This window comes from Astatotilapia calliptera, chromosome 7 (genome assembly GCF_964374335.1).
Source record: "Astatotilapia calliptera chromosome 7, fAstCal68.1, whole genome shotgun sequence".
In the NCBI taxonomy this organism is placed as follows: Eukaryota; Metazoa; Chordata; class Actinopteri; order Cichliformes; family Cichlidae; genus Astatotilapia; species Astatotilapia calliptera.
In genome coordinates this window covers 23209658-23232865 of record NC_137428.1, presented here as the reverse complement: position 1 = coordinate 23232865, position 23208 = coordinate 23209658, and the positions used below count along the sequence as shown (strand labels likewise).

The window sequence follows — 23208 nt, the reverse complement described above, 5'->3', positions numbered from 1 at the left end:
CTTTCCTTGCAGATGCATCTAAAAAACCAAACAAAGCCACACGTCTATTTTTAAGAACACCTTATGTTCTCCTGTTTTCTTAGTGGCATGTTGAAAATGTCTGAAAATGGCTTCAGTTAAATTAGTCTCCAGGGATTGGCTTTTCAGGGGTTGGAGTGCTGCATTAAAAAAATTCTGTGCATTCTGCACATATTTTTCCTGCCTCTTCCTTTGTAAAAATGAACCTTATTGGTTTCATGAATAATGCATAGGGATGTTCAATTGCTGCAGCAATGAAAATTAGGCCTGTTTACGTGCAGTGGTTATATACACAGAAGCTCTCTCTCTCTCTCTCGCTCTCTTTTTTTCTTCCTTCCTTGACCATTTCTGAAGGTAGAGCCGAGCCTGAGTAGCTTTTCTCAAAATACAAATTTTCAGCACAGCAAATCTCATTTCTTTGAGTGAAAAGGGGAGGGGTGAAACTCTGGTGGGTTTAATGAATCCATAAATCACAATAGTGCCAGGTTTGCTGCGCCTGCGTCAGTGTGCAGTGTAATTTTGATTTTCATCAAAAATTTAATCTGCCAGCCTACAAGGGTTTAGCAGCAGTCCGGATGCAGCCCTGAATTTCTAATTTTAGGGGCCCGATCTTTCAGGATTTATTTTTGTATAATTCAAGTCTGCTTTTCAATATCTCATGTTATTAAATTTTAATTCGTGGCATTAACATATAGATTGAAAAGGTTTTTATGGGTTTTTTTTCTTTCTTTAGTGTATGCTGATGGAATTTTACTAGACGACACAGTTTCTTTTTCCAGAGCATCCTGTGTGTGTATGTGTAAGGGGGGGGGGGGGGGAGTTATCCATTTCTCTGCATTATTGCTTTTTCAAAACATTGGTCATACACCATCTTGGAAGACATTTATTAGAGAGGACAGAAAACTCTGCTTTTGATTAAAGAATCGAGGGAAGCAAAGCCTTTAGTGTGAAACAGGTTTTTGGTCAACCCTTGCTCTTGGTCACTGAGTCTACTCTGGATAATGCAAACATGGCAGTCAAAGCAGTGATTGAAGTGACCCCCCCCCCCCCTCCATTCCCCATTTTAGCTGATTCCTATTTTTAATCCCTGCAGAGTGGAAACATTTTCATAGGCCTTAAACAAATTTGTATTTTATATTTGGAATCTCTCTTCCAGTCTGCTTAACATGCAGAGCAGAATGATTTTTGCCAAAAAAAAAGGCAAGGTATATTTCAAAGAAAATCTCCCCAGTTTTGAAGCACAAGATTTGTTTGCTTTAACCAAGCACAGTGATTGATTTGCTACATTGCTGTGCAGAGGCAGATACTGTACTGCCCAAATATAGGCCAATTATTTTAAGTACCTCATCTAAGTAGTGAATTCTGAACAGAGGTATGTCCTAGAGATGTTTTCCTTCTGTGCCTAACCTTGTTTTTTGTAGCCTAGATGAATGTAGTATGGTTAATCTCTATTCATTGACATTTTAAAAAGAAATCTGAGGCAAATCATAATGCTAAAGCTGAATCACAAAACAGTACATCAATTTTTACTTAACCTGTCTGTTGGACCAGTGCTTTAGTTTTATTTTATATTTTTTGACATCCAGATGGCATTTTGATCATTTCTGCAACTGATCTATTTGCCTTTCAGTTCAGTTGGTTTAGTTGGTGCTTTGTCTGTGTGAAACATCAACGAGATGTGCATCTGGTTTAGATTTTGTCCTGCCCATGTAGGTTACAGTATATCAGAAGCCTCAGACGATGAAACTCAGAAACATAAGGCCAGATGGCTAATTTTGCATATTGACTTTTAATTAGAAGAAAACATGCCACAACAGGCATTTTATATATTCAGGGTTTGCATTAAAAATGCTGCACATAAATATTACATGCATGACTGAGGGATTGATCTAATAATAGATGTGTACTTGCCATCGATTCATTTAATTGCAGATGACAAAAGTCGGTTACATTTAATTTCACAATCTTTATTTTAGCTGATCACATCTTAATTTCCACCACAGCAAGGTAAACCAATCTCAGTCAAGAGGCAGTCATTATCAGTCAGTATTCAACTCAATAAAGAAAAAAAATACACTTTTGTTATAAAATTAAAAATGATGTCAATCAGCAAGACTTGATTTTTGTTGTTGTTAGCCGTTTATTTACTTTGAACAAACTGTGCCAACAGACTTCCCTTGAAAGTGTGTTTTCCACAAGTCCCTGACAATAAAGCTACAAATGCAGCCCTCTTAGCTGGTTGTAATGGCATTCGTTTTTAGATACAGTCATGTAGGTATCAAGCTTAGGGGTTATGGGGTTCCTAAAAGCCGCCTAACTCAATCTAAAAAGTAATTAGTTAGGGATGTATCCAGTTAGTTTACTAGATGATAAATATGGCTCCCCTCTCGAGTAAGCAACAGAAATAGTAGCTGGTTGAACTAATAACAATTGAGATTTTATTAAATGCCAGTTAACTATTAGCTCTATGATTTTATGTGGCCACCCACTGTTAGAAAGGCCTGCAGCTGTAAATACATAACCAATGTTTGGATAGTATGTGAACTTGTACATTAACTTGTGCTTAATTTTGACTATTTTGGGAGTTTTTTCTCTCTCTCTCTTTGGATAGACGAATCAACAATTCCATTCATATAATGAATTTAGTAGTTTTCAAACCTCTTCATCTGTTGCCTATTTGATTGTGTTGTAAAATGAATTTTAATAAGTTAAAATGATTTATTTAATAGAAGCTAAACTGAAATATTTCTGAGAAGAAATCATAGCGTTATGTCAGTAGCCTGTCTGGCAGCATTTAGTTTTCTTCACTGCGTCTCTCCATTTTCACACAGTCGGAGGAGAGAAGTTTGTGTGAATCTGGCCTTTGATAGGGTTACTTGAAAGAGACCTATTCTGAATTCATCCAAGAGTTTGAATTTCTTTCCCAACATTTATTTTTGTGCTCACCAGAATCATTTAGTTTTTAGGTTTTCTGTCCGTCTCATTCTTGTGGACACACAATCTTGAGGATCAGTTTCTTCAAACTGGGCAGAAACAGTCACTTGAACTAAAGGATGACTTGATGAAATTTTGGTAGCTAGAGGTCAAGGTTACTTTCGTGTCACATCCATTCCATTCTTGTGAATAGACAGTAGAAATAATGTCTAAAAGGAATTTCATTTCATCTGGTCCAAATGCCTACTTGGACTCAAGGAATGACTGATTTACAATTTAATGGCCAAAAAAGATCAGTATCACTGATCTTAGAACAGAAGTGAAGAATTCATACATTAGTGCCGACAAAATTTCACATTAATGCCTAATGCGATAAAATAATGAGATAAATCTTTATATCTAAAAGGTCAGTTGTCAAGTCTGGACATGGTTGGAAAACACACTTTGACTTGTTGTCAGAGGGATACAACCACCAGGCAGTAATTGTATCCTCCTCTCGTGCTTCTTTTAAATGCCATTTGGCAAACTGGGCTGTCATAGACCATTTTATTTCTGGGTGGCTTTACCTCACCGTATAGCTGTGATTGATGTGCTGCTGACATGGTCGTCCTTCCTGAAGGTTATCCCATCTCTGCAGATGATGTTTGAAGCTGTGTAAAAATGACCTTTTCTAGCTATCACTTTGACTGGTCTTCAGCTTCAGGAGGAGTCCTTGTGATTCTCCACATCTTCCATTTCAGATGCTACTGTAACTCTACTGTACTGTTTTCTGGACTTTGTGGATTTGAAGGCTTGGTTTTTGTCCTGATAGTGTAAAATGTGGGACCTTCATGTTAAAAGGGTATTTTTCCTCTCCACTGTGGCCAAGCACATGGTGAAAGGCAGTTGATGTTAAATACATATGTTGTGACTTGGAAGAATATAAACTGAACAGAAAATAAATTCTGTCACCACCATTTGTGTAGGTTTTAACTTTATCCAGCCAATGAAGTTTTTCAAAGAAAGGCTAAACATTTTTCTCTTATTACTTAAAATAAAGAACTTATTTCCCTTTAAAGACAAATTCATTAAATAATTGCCAGAAAATTATATTTCTTTGAAAATGGAGTGTTTGTTGAACCTTCTGGCATATATTTGTTACATTAATTAAATATTAATTTGCATATATGAGTGTCATATTTGCATTTTGTTTTTCCAATTTATTGCATAAAGATGCGTTGTGCAATTTATTTTGATTTTTCCGGGGGAAAGACACTGTACTGATGATGTAGGAAGTTCTAAAGCTCATGTATCAAATGTGATGCCAACAGTACAGCAGGGAAGATACAAGACAGCTAAATACCCAGTGCCCTGTCATTAGCATCCCTGCAATCTGCCCACCGACAAAACATCATGTCAGGGAAATAAACTTATAGTTAACGAAAATATAGATGTCAGTGTCATGCTTCTGTGGCTTAAGAAGCTACTATTGTGCCCTCAATGTAAGTAATTGTCCTGACTTTCCACTGGTCCCTGACATCCACTTGCTAAAAATATTTTAGTTACTGCCCATTTCAAATTTCCACGCAATGTAAAGAGCGATTGCTTTGATTTGGTCATACCATAGCATGTCCTTTTTTTTTTTTCTTTCTGACCTCTTCCTCTGTGCTTTTCTAGTATGCTATGGATCATTATCCTCTTGTTAGGTTCACTTCTGTTTCATCTTTAACCCTTGCACAGATGGCCTCACTTTTCTTTTAAGGTGTAGTCCATACTTGAATTAATGACTGCATGTTGCCCTGTCCCAAAACAGGAAAGCATTTCCAAACCATAATATTTTCACTATTATGCTGTACAGTCGCTGTACAGAACCAGCTGTTTTTTGTCTGTCCCAAACATGTTTCGTGTTATTGTAAAACTGTGTTTGATTCGTCTGTCTGTACATTGCTTCTAAACAAATCATCCTTCCTAATAATCCGTAGGTTTCCCACCTAAGCTGCTCTGATTTCTGTGCTTTCGATGCATAGATTTTACCCAGACCTCTGAAGGTGTTCTGTAGAACAGCAGATCTTATTTCCTCTATTTGTTAGTTGGGTTTTCCATAAATTAGCATACCTCACATTTCACTTTGAGAGTCAGTCCCTTTGAGATCTGGGAACTTTGGGTCAAAGTCAAAAACCACCACTCTTTGTCATCCTAGAATAGTTCCTGGACGTGTTTTGCTGTGTGAGAATGATCATAGTCATGATAAGCGAGGCCTGAGCAATTAGGCTGTTCTGAATTCAGACGGTATGTGTCAAAGTAACATTGACATGACACTACCTCTTCTGGTTTACCTTCTTCCTGTAGTTCCTCAGATTAATGTCACTCAAACACCAAAATGTCTAAATGGTGAAAATGTAATTCGTCTGATTCGGCCACCTTCTTTCAATGCTCTGGGGATCAGTTCTGGGAATCACATGGGGACCAGTTCTTGGAATCGCATGCCTCTTATAGGTGCTTTTTGTGGTTCACATGATGTCTCCCGACTGCTCTTTAGCTATGCAGTCCTATATGCAACACCTTCTGAAACCTTTGAGTCAGAACAATATTTTTAGCAGCTTCTGCTGTTGTATCTCATATTTTGAATGAAACTACAGTGGTCAGCCACTTTAGAAATTCACACACAGCTTGGCTCTTCTGAATGTTCTGAGTTTCTTATGCTTGTAGAATTAATATAGACATTAATATATGTGCTGGTGGACTGAATACATTTTACTGGCCAGTCTTGGAAAAATTTGAGTTGTTTGAAGTTTCTCACAGAGGCATTAGTAAATTAAATCCTTTGGCAGATTTGAATGCACCCACGAATTTGCTTTGTATAAATGCCTTAGAAAGTTCTGTAGCTCTTGACATCACACCACACGGTTCACTAACAAAGAGGACCACCAGACTTTGGAAGGTCCCATTGTGACTTCCTCTACACATTGACTTTCATGTGGCTCTTGGTTTTTGTTGTTTATTGCCACAGTCCCTTTAGCAGTTGGGAGTGTTGACAAATAAATTCCTTTCATATAGTGTGTCCACAGCTGTTTTTTGAAAGCTTAAATTTTTTGATGGGATGACACGACACACTTAAGTAGCAAAGATAACACCAGATCCCATAAGGTCAGCCTTTCGGCTTCCTATAGAGGTTCTAATAATTTGCTGTGAGTCACCAGCTCTAATGACCTGGCTTGTTAGATCACGTCCTTGTTTTATATGCAGTCTGTGTACAGTATAGGCAACAACTTGCAAAGACAGAAATTGTTCTTTTCAATGCTGCTAGTCTGTACCGATAGGCATATATCATTTTTTTAAAACTCTTGCTTATTGTGAATTAATGTATTTTTGGTGTAGACTTTTGAATTTTAACATACAGAATAAATTAATGAAGTGGTAAATTAACCAGTATTTAGTCTACAAATGCTCTATATATGGCTTACACTTGGCTAATGTGCGTTTTGCTGCTGATTTTGTCCACGGCATTACATGGCTTTACTTTCTGTGTCAGTGGGTGCTCCTGTCGTCGTGGGGGCGTTCCTATTGCTGTCTATTGTAGGTAACATATTAACTGTACTGTAGATCAGAGCCCTATAGAGCCCCACTTTACAAGAAACTGAACTATTCCCAACTGAGTGACAGCAATCTTCCCAGTTTAATAGTAAGACTTGGAAAAATCTGAAAGAAATGTGTAAAATGGGTTTACTACGATTCCTGAAAGTTGCAGAACCTCACCGCTGACAAAAATGAAAACTAACCATAATATAATAAAATTCTTTGTTGTTGACCTGTATTATCGGCCCCTAACAAGCCTTTAAATAGTTAAACCAAAAAGCTATATTTACAAATACAGCTTGTTTTATAAAAGGATTGTAGGATATTGATAGAACAAGTAAGCTCAAGGGTAATCTTATAGTTTGATAATGGGACTGATTATTTACTCATTTATTAATTAAATGATGGTTGATGGTTTACTATCTGAACTGCAAACCTCAGATGTTTTCTTGCCAGTTCATAGGTCTGTTTGCTGAAGCTTGTCAGTAGTGTGTCATTTCCAAAGAAAGGTGTATTTCATCTATGAAAAGGCTTGTTGTTGCTGCATCGGTGTGCTATTATTAGAAGACCAATTTTCCCTCTTTCCATAATATCACTCATCCTGGCATAACTCTGTTTTGCTTGGTTGCATTTGGAGCACATTCTCTTGACAAGGCCTTTTATGGCGATGTGCTGAAGTGGCAAGTTGTGCAATTTAGATATTTTTGAAATTAGAGCATTTCAGTGCCACAAGGCTGCAGAATTTATGCCTTCAAAGGTCACTTATGATCAGTTAAGCCACTTTGTGTTAAAATGGACTGTGTTTTCCATTCTTAAAATTTCACTGCCACTGAAATATTATCTGTAATGTCTCCTATACCCTGGAGTTAATGCAGCTCTTGACTGTTTTTAGAAGATGAGTGGTTTTCATAGTTCGGGTCTTTTTTTGAGTTGTGTATTTGCCAAATGTGATTTATTTTGGGCAGATTTTTCTTCTACGCTTAATCAAATAAAATCTGACATCCAGTCAGCTTTTGTTTTATATTGAGTATGTTGCCATGGTTTCTTGAAAACAACACATTTAAGCTGAACCTGGCTGAGCTGGTGCCACGCTTTGATACTATATATTGGGCTTAAGGTCATACCACAATAAGGCGTGTATATTCCTTTGGGGCAGTAAATTCTTTGTCTCTCTGTTTCTGTTCCTCATACAGGAAAACAGGCTCAGAGGAGGTGGAGTCATGAGTGCACAAGAGTCACCCAATCCTGGAAAGGAGCAGGCAGAGGGTGGGAGCGCAGCCACAGATGCCCCAGCGAAGAAGACTACTAGTTCACCACCTGTCACCGTAAAGAAGGAGCCTGGGACGTCAGAGACGAGCAACGGGAAAGTCAGTGATCCCAATCCTGCTGAGATCTGTGTTGTCATTGGAGGAAATGGGGGAGCAAGTGGCGGTGGATCCCGTCGAGCTCAGTCCGAGGGTATGTTTGCCCTTGGTACTCCTCCTCCAACGAAGAGCACAGACTCGTGCATAGGTGTGTGAATGTACATATGGACATGTCTGTGCATTTGGTGACAGCAGTCATATCTGGTGTCTCATGACCCTGACGTTACTTCGTGGCTGTTGAAAACAGCAAAAAATGACATTCTTAAAAAAAAAAAAAAATCAACATCTGTCTGACATTTTATAAACCCTTTACTGGTTAGTCAAGGTTATTCACGAATGGCCCCTAAGAAAACATTGACTGGTGTTGTAGATGTTCATATAAGTAAGTCAAATTTCTTTGACCTCCATATATTGAGGTGGTAAAGGTAGCAAGTGCCATAACTGCTCTGATAACACCACTTTAAATGCATACCTATTGTACAAGGGAAGTACAACAGCTATACATGTACAAGGGAAATTCTACAAGACAACAAAAAGAGGTAGTCTGAGTTTTGTTTAGGTTTGCCCTTCATTCTTTTGTAAACATTTGTAAACTGGAAATAATCACATGATGATGGTTGTGATTATTACAACAACTGGCAACTTCTTTAGAAGAATATTAAGGATTTCAAAATAAGACGTTAGAATTCAGTGACACAACAAACTAGAGATGTATAAATTCACTTTTGAGTTAAAGTTTTTTTTTCTCTTCATCCTGATGTTTTTGTGTATTCTTGCTAACAGACAAATGGCACTGAAAATAAATCTCCACCTTTAGCCGAGGGATAAAATGCATGGTTGGTTGGCATGTACAGATGTTGTGACTATCAAACATTTAATTGAAACATAATCACACTTTCAGGGTGCACCTGAGCATGATGGAGAATTTTTGATAAAGCAAATAAATGGGTAGAAATTAAAGATGGCCAGTTTAAATGCACCCTTCTTCGCTTTAAATGCACCCTTCTTCACTAGCCCTAATATCAGTCTTTGCTGAAATTTGTATTCCTATATAGGCAGCAGAAGGAGGTAAAAGACCACACTAAATGTTATGTATGATAAATCTAAATTCAGAGAATGTTAAAATTAGTTTGGAGTTTTAGGGTAATATTTAAGAAGGAAAAAAGGAGGCAAAAGAAAATATTAGGTGGTGGAGAAGACTACCATACGTTAGACCTCAGTCACACAGGCCATCCTATCAGGAACTCCCTGGCAACTTGTGGTTGCTAGGGAAAATGTATATTTGTACTTTTTGAAATGTATTTGTTACAGTTTGTTACAGTTATAAGGCACAATTTGTACTTGAGAGGTGGACATTCTGTTTCTGGTTTGCGTCATGCTTTTCACAGTTTCATAACAAGTCCACGAGTAGTTGGCATGTTTATGCAAGTAAGTCATTGCTTTCCACAGCCACTCCCATGCAACCCCAATAATCTGCTAGCGACCAATTGTTAGGTTTTCAGTGCAGCACCATGTACTACTCTGTGGCCAATTTTATCTAGAGACTGCCCGCAAAACTCTAGCAACCACTTGCCAGGTGTTTTAAGACTTCCCAACCACCTACCAGTTTCTAGACCAGTGGAACTAGAGGCTTATGTAGTTGATTTCACATCAAAAGACAGCAACCACTTGCTGATTGGTCTACCAGTGGTGGGCAGAGGGGTCCCGAACTAGTCACTGTGTTTGTGTAACTACAGGGTCACGTAGAATTACAAGAAAAAGATTTCCACATTGATTACTTATAAAATTTGATCCGATCTTTATTTAAATCAGTTATTAGACAAGACAATCTGACTAAACACGTAACACACACAGTTGTATTTTCATATGTGTTTATTAAACACATTGGTGATCATTCACAAGCTGGAAATGAATGAATTTAGTAACTCATACAGGGAGTGCAGAATTATTAGGCAAGTAGTATTTTTGAGGAATAATGTTATTATTGAACAACAACCATGTTCTCAATGAACCCAAAAAACTCATTAATATCAAAGCTGAATGTTTCTGGAAGTAGTTTTTAGTTTGTTTTTACTTTTAGCTATTTTAGGGGGATATCTGTGTGTGCAGGTGACTATTACTGTGCATAATTATTAGGCAACTTAACAAAAAACAAATATATACCCATTTCAATTATTTATTTTTACCAGTGAAACCAATATAACATCTCCACATTCACAAATATACATTTCTGACATTCAAAAACAAAACAAAAACAAATCAGCGACCAATATAGCCACCTTTCTTTGCAAGGACACTCAAAAGCCTGCCATCCATGGATTCTGTCAGTGTTTTGATCTGTTCACCATCAACATTGCGTGCAGCAGCAACCACAGCCTCCCAGACACTGTTCAGAGAGGTGTACTGTTTTCCCTCCTTGTAAATCTCACATTTGATGATGGACCACAGGTTCTCAATGGGGTTCAGATCAGGTGAACAAGGAGGCCATGTCATTAGTTTCTCTTCTTTTATACCCTTTCTTGCCAGCCACGCTGTGGAGTACTTGGACGCGTGTGATGGAGCATTGTCCTGCATGGAAATCATGTTTTTCTTGAAGGATGCAGACTTCTTCCTGTACCACTGCTTGAAGAAGGTGTCTTCCAGAAACTGGCAGTAGGACTGGGAGTTGAGCTTGACTCCATCCTCAACCCGAAAAGGCCCCACAAGCTCATCTTTGATGATACCAGCCCAAACCAGTACTCCACCTCCACCTTGCTGGCGTCTGAGTCGGACTGGAGCTCTCTGCCCTTTACCAATCCAGCCACGGGCCCATCCATCTGGCCCATCAAGACTCACTCTCATTTCATCAGTCCATAAAACCTTAGAAAAACCAGTCTTGAGATATTTCTTGGCCCAGTCTTGACGTTTCAGCTTGTGTGTCTTGTTCAGTGGTGGTCGTCTTTCAGCCTTTCTTACCTTGGCCATGTCTCTGAGTATTGCACACCTTGTGCTTTTGGGCACTGCAGTGATGTTGCAGCTCTGAAATATGGCCAAACTGGTGGCAAGTGGCATCTTGGCAGCTGCACGCTTGACTTTTCTCAGTTCATGGGCAGTTATTTGGCGCCTTGGTTTTTCCACACGCTTGTTGCGACCCTGTTGACTATTTTGAATGAAACGCTTGATTGTTCGATGATCACGCTTCAGAAGCTTTGCAATTTTGAGACTGCTGCATCCCTCTGCAAGATATCTCACTATTTTTGACTTTTCTGAGCCTGTCAAGTCCTTCTTTTGACCCATTTTGCCAAAGAAAAGGAAGTTGCCTAATAATTATGCACACCTGATATAGGGTGTTGATGTCATTAGACCACACCCCTTCTCATTACAGAGATGCACATCACCTAATATGCTTAATTGGTAGTAGGCTTTCGAGCCTATACAGCTTGGAGTAAGACAACATGCATGAAGAGGATGATGTGGACAAAATACTCATTTGCCTAATAATTCTGCACTCCCTGTATAACCCCCTTTAGTTGCTGGTGCTTATCAGAGTTGCAGAGTTCAGAGGGTTTTTGGACAGTCTGCCTTGCAAAATGGTTTCACTACATTGGTATTTCTGAAGTGCCCTAATTGAACTGTCCTCTACAGGTCATCCCATAAATCAAGGTCAGGACTTTGGACTAGCCAAGTCATTTTTGTCCTTTTTGGCTATTCACTCCTAGATTTACCTGTTCGTTGTCTTGTTTTGTTGCTCAGCCTTTTCAAACAGGGGATTATGAACTACTTTTCTCTTTCTTGAATCTTAAATTTATTGTTCCCCTAATGACTTCAGGGCTTCCAGACCTAGAGGTTTTGGAGCAGCCACAAACCTTGAAACACACAAATGAAACTTCTGGCTCATCTGTTTACAGCACATGTCTCAAAAGTGTTGTGGACTTTCTGAGTCCTTTTGGTAGGTTGAGATGTGACGCAGTGTTTCCCTTTGAGGTTGTCCTTCCACTAGTAATATTCATAAGTCCAGTGACATGTGAACAAAGATTTTAGTAACGTGTAGCTATATCTCTAGGTGTCTTCCTCATTTTTCTTTTCTTTTTCTTTTTTTTTTTTTAAACCTCTTTCTACTCCACTCCCTCCATTTGTAGAAAACCCAATTGTAAGTAGCTTCTACAGAGGTTATTGGTACAGGAAAGGGGGATTAATTTTGTCCTACTTGGACTGTAGGTCATTTTCAATGTGTTTTAATACAGACATGAAAACTACAATTGTTAATGTGTTATTAGTTATTCTATAAATATTACTTGGATGAGGGCCAGACTGTATTTCAATTCAGAAATCCTGGGAAATCCCATGTGGTTCTGACCTTTTTTTCTTGTAAGCCTATATATGTGACCCTGATAGGAATCATGTTATTTTTTTCTGACACTCTGTTCTGAATTTTCCTGCAGGTTCATATGTATGTGGGGTATGTGGGAAAAAGTACAAGTATTACAACTGCTTTCAGACACATGTCAGGGCGCACAGAGGTAAGAAGCTGCTATTTATTAAAAAATGTATTTGGTCCTTTATGTAAAAACAAATAACTGATTGCTGCACTTTTGCTTTTAAGAATATAGTCTGAAAAGTATTCAAAGAGGCGTGCATGCCCTGCTTTGACTGGGAATTGTTTTAAATCTGATTGTGCAAGTCAGTTATTTTTAGAGCCTGACCAGCGTATTGGCGGGGCTAATATGGTGATATATTATATTGCCCAATAAATGAAAATGAAGTCAGTAAAGAAAAGATGGAAGAAATGTCCCTCAGCTATGATATGACTGTTGATGTTGCATAGTTTGTCCACCAGAAGGTACTCTTCAACTTCCTTGTTGGGAAAACGTGTTTGTTCTTGTTTCTGATGTTCCAGTCAGCTCATCTAAGCCGCGAGATACTAAATTACAATTATTTTTTTTAAACTCCATTTTTGTGTTATTAAGGACTCAACTAACTGCAAATAACAAATTTAAGGGTCTAAAATTTGTCTAAAAAATTCTCCAATATATTAAGTTTTTTGGTTTTGGTGTCGATTTCAAAAAATTCTGTATTTTACGCTGTTGGCACACAAATCAGCACAACAACCAGGCTAATCTGAGCAGAGTTGGGCAGAGGGTGTGCAAGTAATTCACAACTTGTTCTGACAATAAAACAAGATTATTTTTAAACTCTGATATATGCAGCTTTTCAATCACCAAATATTGGCGTCAGTCTTGAGATTTCCATGTCTTTGAGGCTGTAGATATATAAATTGGAGCCCAGGTTGGAAGCACAGAGCACACATTAGCAGCATTTTTTTCATAGAGCTGCAATTTTATTTTTTTTATTTATTTATTTTATTTTATTTATTTATTTTAATTGATGTGTTTGTCTGTTTGTAGAATCAGAGGCCATGGTTGGCGATGGTCTACCCCAAACACCCAACAGTGAGTATACTTCTGCACCACCTGCTTGCCACACTTTTTTTTTTTTTCTCGATAGGTCTGCCTAAGATGTTTTTGACCCTCATTTTCTGACACCACCACTTCCATTTAGCAGAGAAACATGAAAATGTAAAACTGAGGACTAGCCTGAAGGCAGTATGGTTTTACTCTTCGAGTGGCGGTATATAACAGCCACCGGGACCTGCGTTTACTAGGCGTTCCAACATCACAGAAAAAGTTTGATTAGGGCTAAAAATACTCATACCTCAGAGTAATACTTGAGTTATTTATAAATCTTCCTACACACACTCGGCATTCATTACATGAACGTGCACATCACTTTAGAGGTAAGGTATAAATATGGCAGAGAGGAAAAAAGAGAACAGTCTTTATGCACATAGATCATAAGTTTTTTTTTTTTTTTTTAAAGCTGTATGAAGAGTATGAACACAGTGGAACTACAAGGTCTGTGACACTGTTAATAAGTAGGCCAGTGAGGCTGCTAGGCAAAGGAGTTGCTATTAGATTAAATTCTTAAGAGGATGAAACATGCTGTAAAGCATTTTGGTTGATGCCGCAGATTTAGACTTTTATACTTGATAATGACTGGCATATCAATTTAAAAGTGTATTTTTAAATATAGATTTCTTTCTATGAGCAGTGTTGGTGGCCCCAAAAGAAATTGGCAGGAGCCGATGGTAAAAATAAATGATGTTTAATGATACATACAGAGTGGTTCCCTTAGAATAGGAAAATAGATTCACATATTATGTGAATATGACTTAAAGTCTATTTAACAACAAATTCACAGCAGTTTGTGGAAAACAAAACCAGGCCAGCTTAGAAGTCTGGATTTCCTGTAAGTGTACTTTGCAAAAATGCCCTGTATTGAACAAATGTTTGCACAAGAGTATTTTAATAAGCAAAAGACAACACAGGCTGTAGGACTGTGGAGGAGTTGTTGATGTTTAAGAGTATTTCAGGAAAATTGCTAGAACAAACTTTGCATAGTTCTGATTAAATGGTGTTCAGCCAAAAGCCACCCTGTGCTTAAAAAAACAACAACATGCAGAGTTTGGTGGTGGGGGGGGGGTGTTGCCTCAGATACTGAAGAGACCCTAAAATAACTTACAAGGTCTAGTTTTAATAAGATGGTTTTAAATACTCTAATTCCCAAAAATGCAGGCTTGTGCTATGAATCATAAAAATAAAATCCAATTTCCAAAAATTTGTAAATAAATTAAAAAAAAAAAAGATTGATGATGATTTGGAAATAATTAAAATATTATCTTTATTTCCAAAATTGGGGACCGATAAGTGATCAAAAAAAAATCATACAGACAGGAAAACGGAAATATTTTAGAAATCAGTGTAAAAAATTGTGTTAAGCTAAAAATTATATTTTTATGTATTAGACAAACAATAAATTAAAACAACTAAACAGTCCATGTTCACATAATGAAAAAAACTTTATTATGCTTAATATAAAATATAATGCCTCCTTTGGCCTTGTTGAATTCTTGCATTGCATCTTGGTATTGTTTTTATGTTCATTCTCTTTTTTTATTTTATTTTATTGACTTCCAAATAGTTTCTAGCTTTTCCCAGATATTTGCTTTGGATGAAATGCTTGTGAAATCTCTTAGAATTTACTAAATTCCAAATCTGTTCTATAGATTTTAGTCTGGTCGTCAAGAACTTCAAATTCCCTTTAATTGGTCAGATAGTCTTTGCACAGTTTTGACCTATGCTGGAGTTTTTTTTTGTTAATGAAATGAACCTATGACAAATAACTTTTAGTCCAGATGGGATTCCATGATGCATCAAGATTTTGTGTAGACCTTGTAATTCATGGCTGCTGACTTGCAGTAATTTGCCAGAAATATCAAGATGGAGCCACATATTATAATGGAATCTCACTGCGGGTGCTATGCATCTAGCATGATAAAGTTCTCAGACTCTGTGCAGACATTAACAGTCTGTAGAGAGTCAAATTTGGACTCGCCGGTCCAGAATACCTTCTGTCCTCCAGTCATTTAGAGTCCGGTGTTTGTGCTCTCTGGCAGATGTTTCTGAGTATTTGCATATTTCACATAATGGTTTCTTAGAAGGTATTCTTCCCTTTAAGACAGGGGTGTCAAATGTACGGCCTGCGAGCCACATCCAGCCCACGATACAATTATATCTGGCCCGCAAGATCATTATATATGTCAATTAATGGCCTGTCGATATGTGTGAGCTGAGTCTTCAGGCAGGGAGGGGTGGGACTTTATTTTAATGGGCACACCATGCAGCCAATCATGTGCAAACACAGATTGAGATCATACCATTATGTGAAAGAAGAATGAGAGGCAGATGTTCCGAAGACAGCAAGTAAACTGGTACAGGCCAGGTACACAGAGAGATGGGGGAGCTGGATTTAAATGCAAGCATGTTGGAGAAAAGGAGACGAAATGAGCAAAAATGTAAACTGAGCACCATCTGGCCTCATTTCAGTGATACACATTGATACCTGAATGTGTGCTTGAAGCCATTTATAATCATTAACTTGTTTGATTCACTGCTTACCACAAACAAGCACAAGCATAGTTTTTGGACTTTTAACTGTATTTTCACAACTTTAACAGCTTATTCTACTGATAGAAACCTCCCCTATGGCCATTTATACTAGACAAAGTAATTAAGAAATAAACAATTAACCTGTTGAACCCCAATGCCCCTGGTACTGGAGGCAAGCAAGAACATCTGGTTTTATAGGATCTACTGTCAGATCTGTTATTTAAATGTAGGCACGTGTGGTGTCCACAGAAACGTTGAAATCTCAGCTGGAAGCCTCCAAAACCATTTCAACAATGTCCAACAGATAAAACGGTAAACGATTAAAGAGCAGGTAAACAGATTCTGCAAAAAGATGTTAACACAAAGCACGGATCCCTCTGTTCATCCGACAACACGGAGACAGTGTCTCACAGATTCCAAAACTGCAGTCTCTTTTGTCACTGTGACCAAAATTCAGCGAGCCAGCAGCACAAAAACACATTTAGAATTAACTTCACTGTCTTGCTTGCATGATGAAATCACACTTCCTGTATAGTTCTCTTGCTCTGTGTACTTGGAAACCAGTTTCCCATCAAAAATCTACATTTTCTGCCTTATTCACTTACTTATTACACAGAAACCCCCCCCCCCAGAAGTTTCTATCTTTCACTTTCAATAGATTTTTCTGTTGTTGTTGTTGTTGTTCTTATGACTACAGTTTAAACCCCCTCTCACCCCCCCCCCCCCCCCAAAAAAAAAAAACAAAACAAAACAAACAAACAAATAAACAAAAAACTACAAAGTCTGGACAATACAGGTAGAACAGTTGTGCTGACAGGTTTCTTTCTTTGTCACAGCAGCTTTTTTTTCGTTGTGTAGAAAAACAGTTACATATTTAACTTATTTACACTGACAGAAAGTAGAGTTTCACTGGTCTGGCCCACTTAAGATTAAAGTGGGCTGTATGTGGCCTGCAATGTATAACGAGTTTGACACCCCTGCTTTAACACTTATTCGTTCAGTACTCTACCAGTGTTCATTCTTGAGACCTTCTCAGACTCTGGTCTAGAAGCATTTATCTCTGGCTAAAGATCATCAGTGTCCGTCCTTCTGTTTGTAGTACTTTAAATCTAGAGAGCCCTGAGATCTGCTTCAGTCAGCTTTCATTTTCTGCCTCTTCCTTGGAACATTTTGTAAGTATCAGTCTCTGTAATCAACTCCAAAGAATACTTGACTGCACTGTGAGAACACTTTGTCTCGCCCTGTTTGTCTTAAAGACCATCCAGCATCACAGTGCTTAAATGCGGACTCTTTCCTTTTTCAGTGAATTCTTGATGTTTGTACTATTTTGAGCAGCAGTGAGGAATTTCAAACTGAATTCATGTTTTTACTCCCTAAATTTAAGCTGGCACACTGGAATTCTCTGAGAAGTCAGGAATTAATCAAGCATAACGCTCAACCACAATTTTTTTTTTCTGCTCATGAATATAAGTACATGACTATAATAACTATAACTTTAGCATCTTAATCAAAAAATAATAATATACTCTATTTTTAAATGGGGTCATTTTGATTCAAGCACTATGTGAAAAATAATGATAGGGTGGCCTTTTTGCTGTTGGTGTGCATTGCCTACTTCTAAAAAAGAGAAGGCAACAGTATTTCTGGATTAACAAGATCCAGAAATACTGTTGCCTTCTCAGTGGATTTGTGAATGCAAAAACCAACAGTGATTAGAGTGCAAACCCATGAACCCATGTAGTAAATTGCACTGCAGAATGTGTGTTTTGCTATTTCTTTCCCTTTTTTTTTTTTTTAAGATTCTCTAAATATTTTATTGACATTATGTACCATAACTGGAGAAATTCCCAAATTATTTTCAATTTAACATAAAGAGACTTTCTTAACTTGCTGGTTTGACAACACTATTTCAAAGAGTAGAAATAAGGAAAGGGAGTCTTCTGCTTATATTGGTGTGGTGCTATTTCTATACCCAGTCATGTAACAAATAACAATAAATTCCTAGTAAATTCTTCACCGTGTTATGGTTACACAACTATCTTTTGTTGCCATTGCTTGCACAACACATTGCTTGCAATAAATTCAAAGTGTGAATACTCTTGAATATAACCGAGTTCTCCTTGTACAACATGTCTTAAATTCCACATGATTCCATATCACTTTTTCATAACTGCATTACTTCTAATTTCAACAGAAATGTATTTACTGTTAGAAAAACCGCTGGGATTTACTATATTAAAAATATGCAATCCACAGTAGCAAGCGAGATTTGCATCTGTTATTTTCTTCCCCCCAATACTTCATACGTTCCGCAGCCATTTCATTAGGTACACATTGCTTGTACAGGTTCGGACACCCTTTTACAGAAGTGCCTTAATTCTTGACACAGATTCAGCGACATTGTCATTATAGCATCACACAGTTGCTGCAGATTTCTAGAGCTACAGATCCAAGATAAGAAACTAACATTCCACCACATCAGAGGACCTCTATTAGATTTAGATCTGGTGACTGTGAAGGCCATTGAGTACAGTGGACTCATGTTCAAGAAACCAGTTTGAGATATGTGAAATATGAGATATGTTATTGGTAGCGTGTGTGTGTGTGTGAGAGTGAGAGTGTGATTCTGTCTGTAAACATGAATTGATTCTGATAAAAATTGAGTGTGGAGTGGGCTCATGTTAACATTAAATTTTAAAATTTGTCTTTCTTCACCCAAGTTCTTCTACATCAACTGATTGAAAATTGACAAAAAGCCTTATCTTAGAAACTATGATACTTACAAGTTTGGTGTGTATTGTCAACATATAGAAAATATTATATGAACATGACATTTGACCTCTAACCTTTCCCCCGCAAATTCACTGAGAGAACTGCTGCTTTCTGGATCGTTTCCCTCTGTAAACTCTTGATGGTTGAGCGGGAAAATCCTAACAGATCAGCAGTTTCTGAAAAGTCAAATCAGCCATTCTAGCACCAATAACTGTACCACATCAAAATGATTTAAATTACCTTTCTTCCCCATTCTGATAGTTTGAACTTCAACAGACTATGTTTACCTATCTAAATAGCTGAACAGAGTTTTGTGCTAATGAGCAGTTGAAAAGGTATAGCTAATGGAGTAGTGAGTGTTCATTAACCTTTAATTTTTGATGAAACTTTATCCTCCTTGGCATGAAGGATACCAGTGTTGAACAGAGTTTTTGAGAGGTATACCACCAGAGACCTTGGATCCAGCTGCTTGAGGGTTTGTGCTGTTCTACTTTTCCCACCCCAGAAGTGTTCTGTACTGTACTCTGCTGCTGCACTGGACACTGGAATTAACCACTATTATCTCAAAGGTTTGATAGTTAGGGGAACCTTTCTCTTGGGAAATGACCAGAAGTCATAAAAAGTCCTATGAGCACTCACCTCATTGAGAGGAAAACCAGTAGCATGGACACTGTGCAACATGGAGCAGCTGTAATTCTCTAATGGTTGCAGATGCAGTCCAACATGTTGATGGGGGATTCTGTGTATTCAATATTATGAAAAAAATAGACCAGTTCTTAACATTGCTTACTTATTTTGTGGTGGATCCACTATCAGTGTTCTAATTTATCAAAAGGACATACAGCCATCAGATATTTTCATCTTTGTCATCATTAAAACTCAGTTCAGTTTTATTAATATAGTGCCAATTAACAAGTTTACTTTCAGTTATCCCCTATGGCTATACCTGTTGTAGCAAGGGATTGCTACAACAGGTAGCTCTGCATGTTTCATTTAACAATTTACACTGGTTGCCTTTCCTGATGCAATCTCAAAGGAATTTGTGTCTCCTCATGAGATCGAACCGGTGATCTTTTGCTTCTAAGGCGAATGTCACGGTCAGTGATAGAAAATATTCCGCTGATGTAACCTCTGGCCAGGAGTCAGTTAGTCAGTCAGTATTTTAATATGTCTATAAGCACTGATGTTGCCATTTATAAATGTCATGTGCCCAACACCTTCACACTTCCAGCACTGTGCTTCACTGTTGAGACTTTGCATTCTCCTGTTTTCACAGCAGACGTGCTGGACCCCATCTGAGCTGAACAAATTTATCTCGGTTTCAGCTGAAAAGTATGCTCTAAATATTCTTCAGGCTTTTTTTCATGTTCTTTGTCATAAAATAGCAAGATTAATCTTTTTAAAGTAATGACCTCAGCAGTTAATGTCTAAGAAAAAAAGCCCATGGTTGATCACTAGCAATGTGCTTCTCATTTTTTCATGGTCTTTAACATAGAGGAAGGCTGTTGCAGCTCTGATTATTAGTGATACTGTACTGATTCTGTACCTTTTAATGCTAGAACTGTGGTTTCACAGATTTGTTTTGAGCATCAGTCATCCTGCATCTTTTTTTTTGCTTGTCTTTACTGGAGCCATGGGACAAATTTTCAGATAGACACAACCCATTAATTCCAGTAAAAACAAACAAACAAATGTTCACTCGCACCTGTATTTTCAAAATAGATTTTATAATCTAATATACTGTGCAAAGTCTCGAATCACCTCTCATTTCTTTATATTTTGCTTTTAAGGAGCTTTATAGGAGCCAAATCTCTTTTTAATTCATTTTTTTAAAGGTGTAATATGAAGAGGGGGGCCTTAACAGCCCACTGATAATAGTGTGCATCTAACTTAATAGGCAAAATCAATATTGTTTAAACACAATATTTATCCCTTCAAGCAAACTACACTTGGTGATAATATTTAGCTGTTTTCAGAGATAAATTTGTCCATTTATTACCCAGGTCCATTAGGTTTTGGATGAATCTTTTATCATCCAGTCATCATTGAATTAGAATATACTCAGAAACGTGCTCTTCATTTTCCTTCCATCGTTTTGTAGTAAAATAAATTCCTGAATTGTATCAAAGTGTAATAGTATCGTAAGCAGGATAATGTAAAGCATCCCTTGTTCTTTGCCAGGATAAGGGTTGAAAATCTTTTCCTCCCCTGCCAGATGTACTGTGATCCTAATTTGTCCCATTTATTGAATTTCAATTTGTTTGAGTGTTTGTGATAGGAAGAATAACCTGGTCAAGATGTTCATGTTCCTGCCTCAGCTTGGGATTTAAAACTTAATAATGGGATTAAATTCCACCTCCTATTGTCATTCCCAATTGTTTTGCTCAAGAGGCTCAACATTATGGCATACCAATTGTTCTTTTACAGTTAATATTAACTCATAAATATGTCACGAGGTATGAAATTCAGTTTCTTGAGTGGACTCCAACTTATGCTCCAGCTAGTTTTATAGGTTTTTGGAGTATTCAGCTTGTAGCCTGAGATGTAACTAAAGGTATCCAAAAACACCAACAAGTTTGGAGTTGATATTTCTGGATTTGGCAAAAAGATTAAGATGTCATCTGTAAATCAAGAAAGTTAGTGTCCTTGATTGAAGTATTACTTTATTATTCTGTTAATTTTATTATTACAGGATCGAATATTACTATCGTGGGTCAATCCCTGACTTAGTTCCTAAATGGATATGATGTTGTTAAAGACTTGTGAATGATCCCAAAGTTGTTTCCTGAAATCTTTCCAAGTGATTTCAAAACCAGCAGACAGACTGTAAAGGGCCTATTGCACAACTTTGTCTAGTCCCTCTGCAGGCTGAAAACTGAAAGCTGAAAACTTTTGTTATGTCTCCATTTATTATTAATTTTGCCTTTGGATTGTTTAGCAGAGATGGATACTTTTTAGTGAAGGTATTTTTGTATTGCTTTCTATAAAAATTTCCAGTTCACTTAAATGCTCTCTCGTACTGCTTGCAGTTTGTTGTGCTCATGCAGAGTATGGTGGACGTTATCCTGCTTCTGCCTTTGCCAGATAAAGCCGTTCTGCAAGAAACGTATTATTTGAGAAAGGAGATTTTTGGTTCTTTTGGCCATGATGTATGTTAAAAATCTTATAATCTTTGTTCACAAAATCAAGAGGTCAGTCCTAAGGATGGGAAATAGCAAGAAAAGGCTGAAGTTTGCCAAATTACACAAGAACTGGAAATCAGAACTGAAAATCGGTGGCAGGGGTCCAGGTTCAGGTCTGGCCCAAACCCTTTCCTATCATTCCCCTTCAGTCTCTCTTATCTTCCTGTCACGGTGTACTGTCCTATGAAAAACAAAGGCTATAAATGCTCCGCTAATTATATAAAGGAGGGCCATTTCAGCCAGTGGTGTTGGGCTCTTGTCAATTAATAGGATTTTGTACACAGCATCAGATTTTGATCCACCATGCAATACGATCTGGAAAGCATCTGATTGGCCGTGGTTTCATTCATCACCTCACAATAATGCCAGTGCAATAAAAGCATACCTAGATGGAAAAACACACAGAAGAACTCTATCAGTCATAGATTGGCCTCCTCAGTGCCCAGAACACAACATTATTGAAGCAATTTGGGATCATCTTGACAGAGAATGGAACAAAAAGCAGCCAATGTCCAAAGAAAAGCTTTCAATGTCTTTCACGAAGCCTGAAGATATATTCCTTGAGACTACTTAAAGAAATGACAAGGTTTCCCTAAGTGAAGTTCAGATTGTGTTGGGGAATAATACCATATAGAGACTTTCAAGCGTGTTTATAGAGGAAAACGAATAGAGTACAAACTCTATTTTTGCCCTCCTGTATTTCCATGTATTTTTACATGTTTCAGTAACCTGCTACACCTATTTCTATTATTTTCCAAGCAATATATTAAGGAGTGAGTGGTGGCTCAAGACTTTTGCAAAGCAGTTTGTTTGTAAATATTTCCACTTAATTACCTCTAAATGTTTGCTTGTATGCATTTATTTTGTCAGTACAGTGTCTTAAGAGTTTACAATTCATTTAGGATATGGAAAAAGTTGAGCCAGATTATTATTATTATTATTATTATTATTATTATTATTATTATTATTTTTAAAGCATCACCACTGCATCAACAGACTGATGTAGTTTATTTAAGAGTATGCTAATCCACGAAGAAGGGTCATAGCTAAATCACCAAAGGTCCTGTGAAATATAACATAGAATTAAACATTTTGCACATTAATTGGTGCATTAAGATTCATGTTTTTCAAACATTTTAGATTCTATTTACAATTTCAATTGGTCCAAAAGCTAAAAGACTAAAATACAGTAAGCAGTACACAAACTTCTAACCATGTTATACTACTGTGAAAATTGTAATTTTATTTTTTACAGTATATTTAGAATGCTTGTTTGTTTGTTTGTTTGTTTGTTTGTTTTTGCTTGATATGTAAAATGGGCCTTGCACTGCAAAGTTTTGGTAGATTTAAAAAGCTAAACATTTGGTTTGACATTTTTAGTAAAGTCTAGTCTTATTT

At 37.3% G+C, this 23208-nt stretch overlaps 1 protein-coding gene across 6 annotated transcripts in view; it reads left to right on the top strand.

Annotated features, from left to right (window-relative positions):
• The window catches only part of znf618 (zinc finger protein 618), a 46632-nt gene that overhangs the window by 3067 nt on the left and 20357 nt on the right, over positions 1-23208 (top strand). For 4 of the 6 annotated variants that reach the window (XM_026173689.2, XM_026173686.2, XM_026173690.2 and 1 more), the window contains 3 exons: positions 7701-8019; positions 12293-12370; positions 13256-13300. In XM_026173689.2, coding sequence (XP_026029474.1) covers positions 7728-8019; positions 12293-12370; positions 13256-13300 — 415 coding nt within the window. In that variant the 5' untranslated portion in view covers positions 7701-7727. The remainder of the gene's footprint in view (positions 1-7700; positions 8020-12292; positions 12371-13255; positions 13301-23208) is intronic. The other 2 variants (XM_026173692.2, XM_026173688.2) reach the window with 1 other exon arrangement.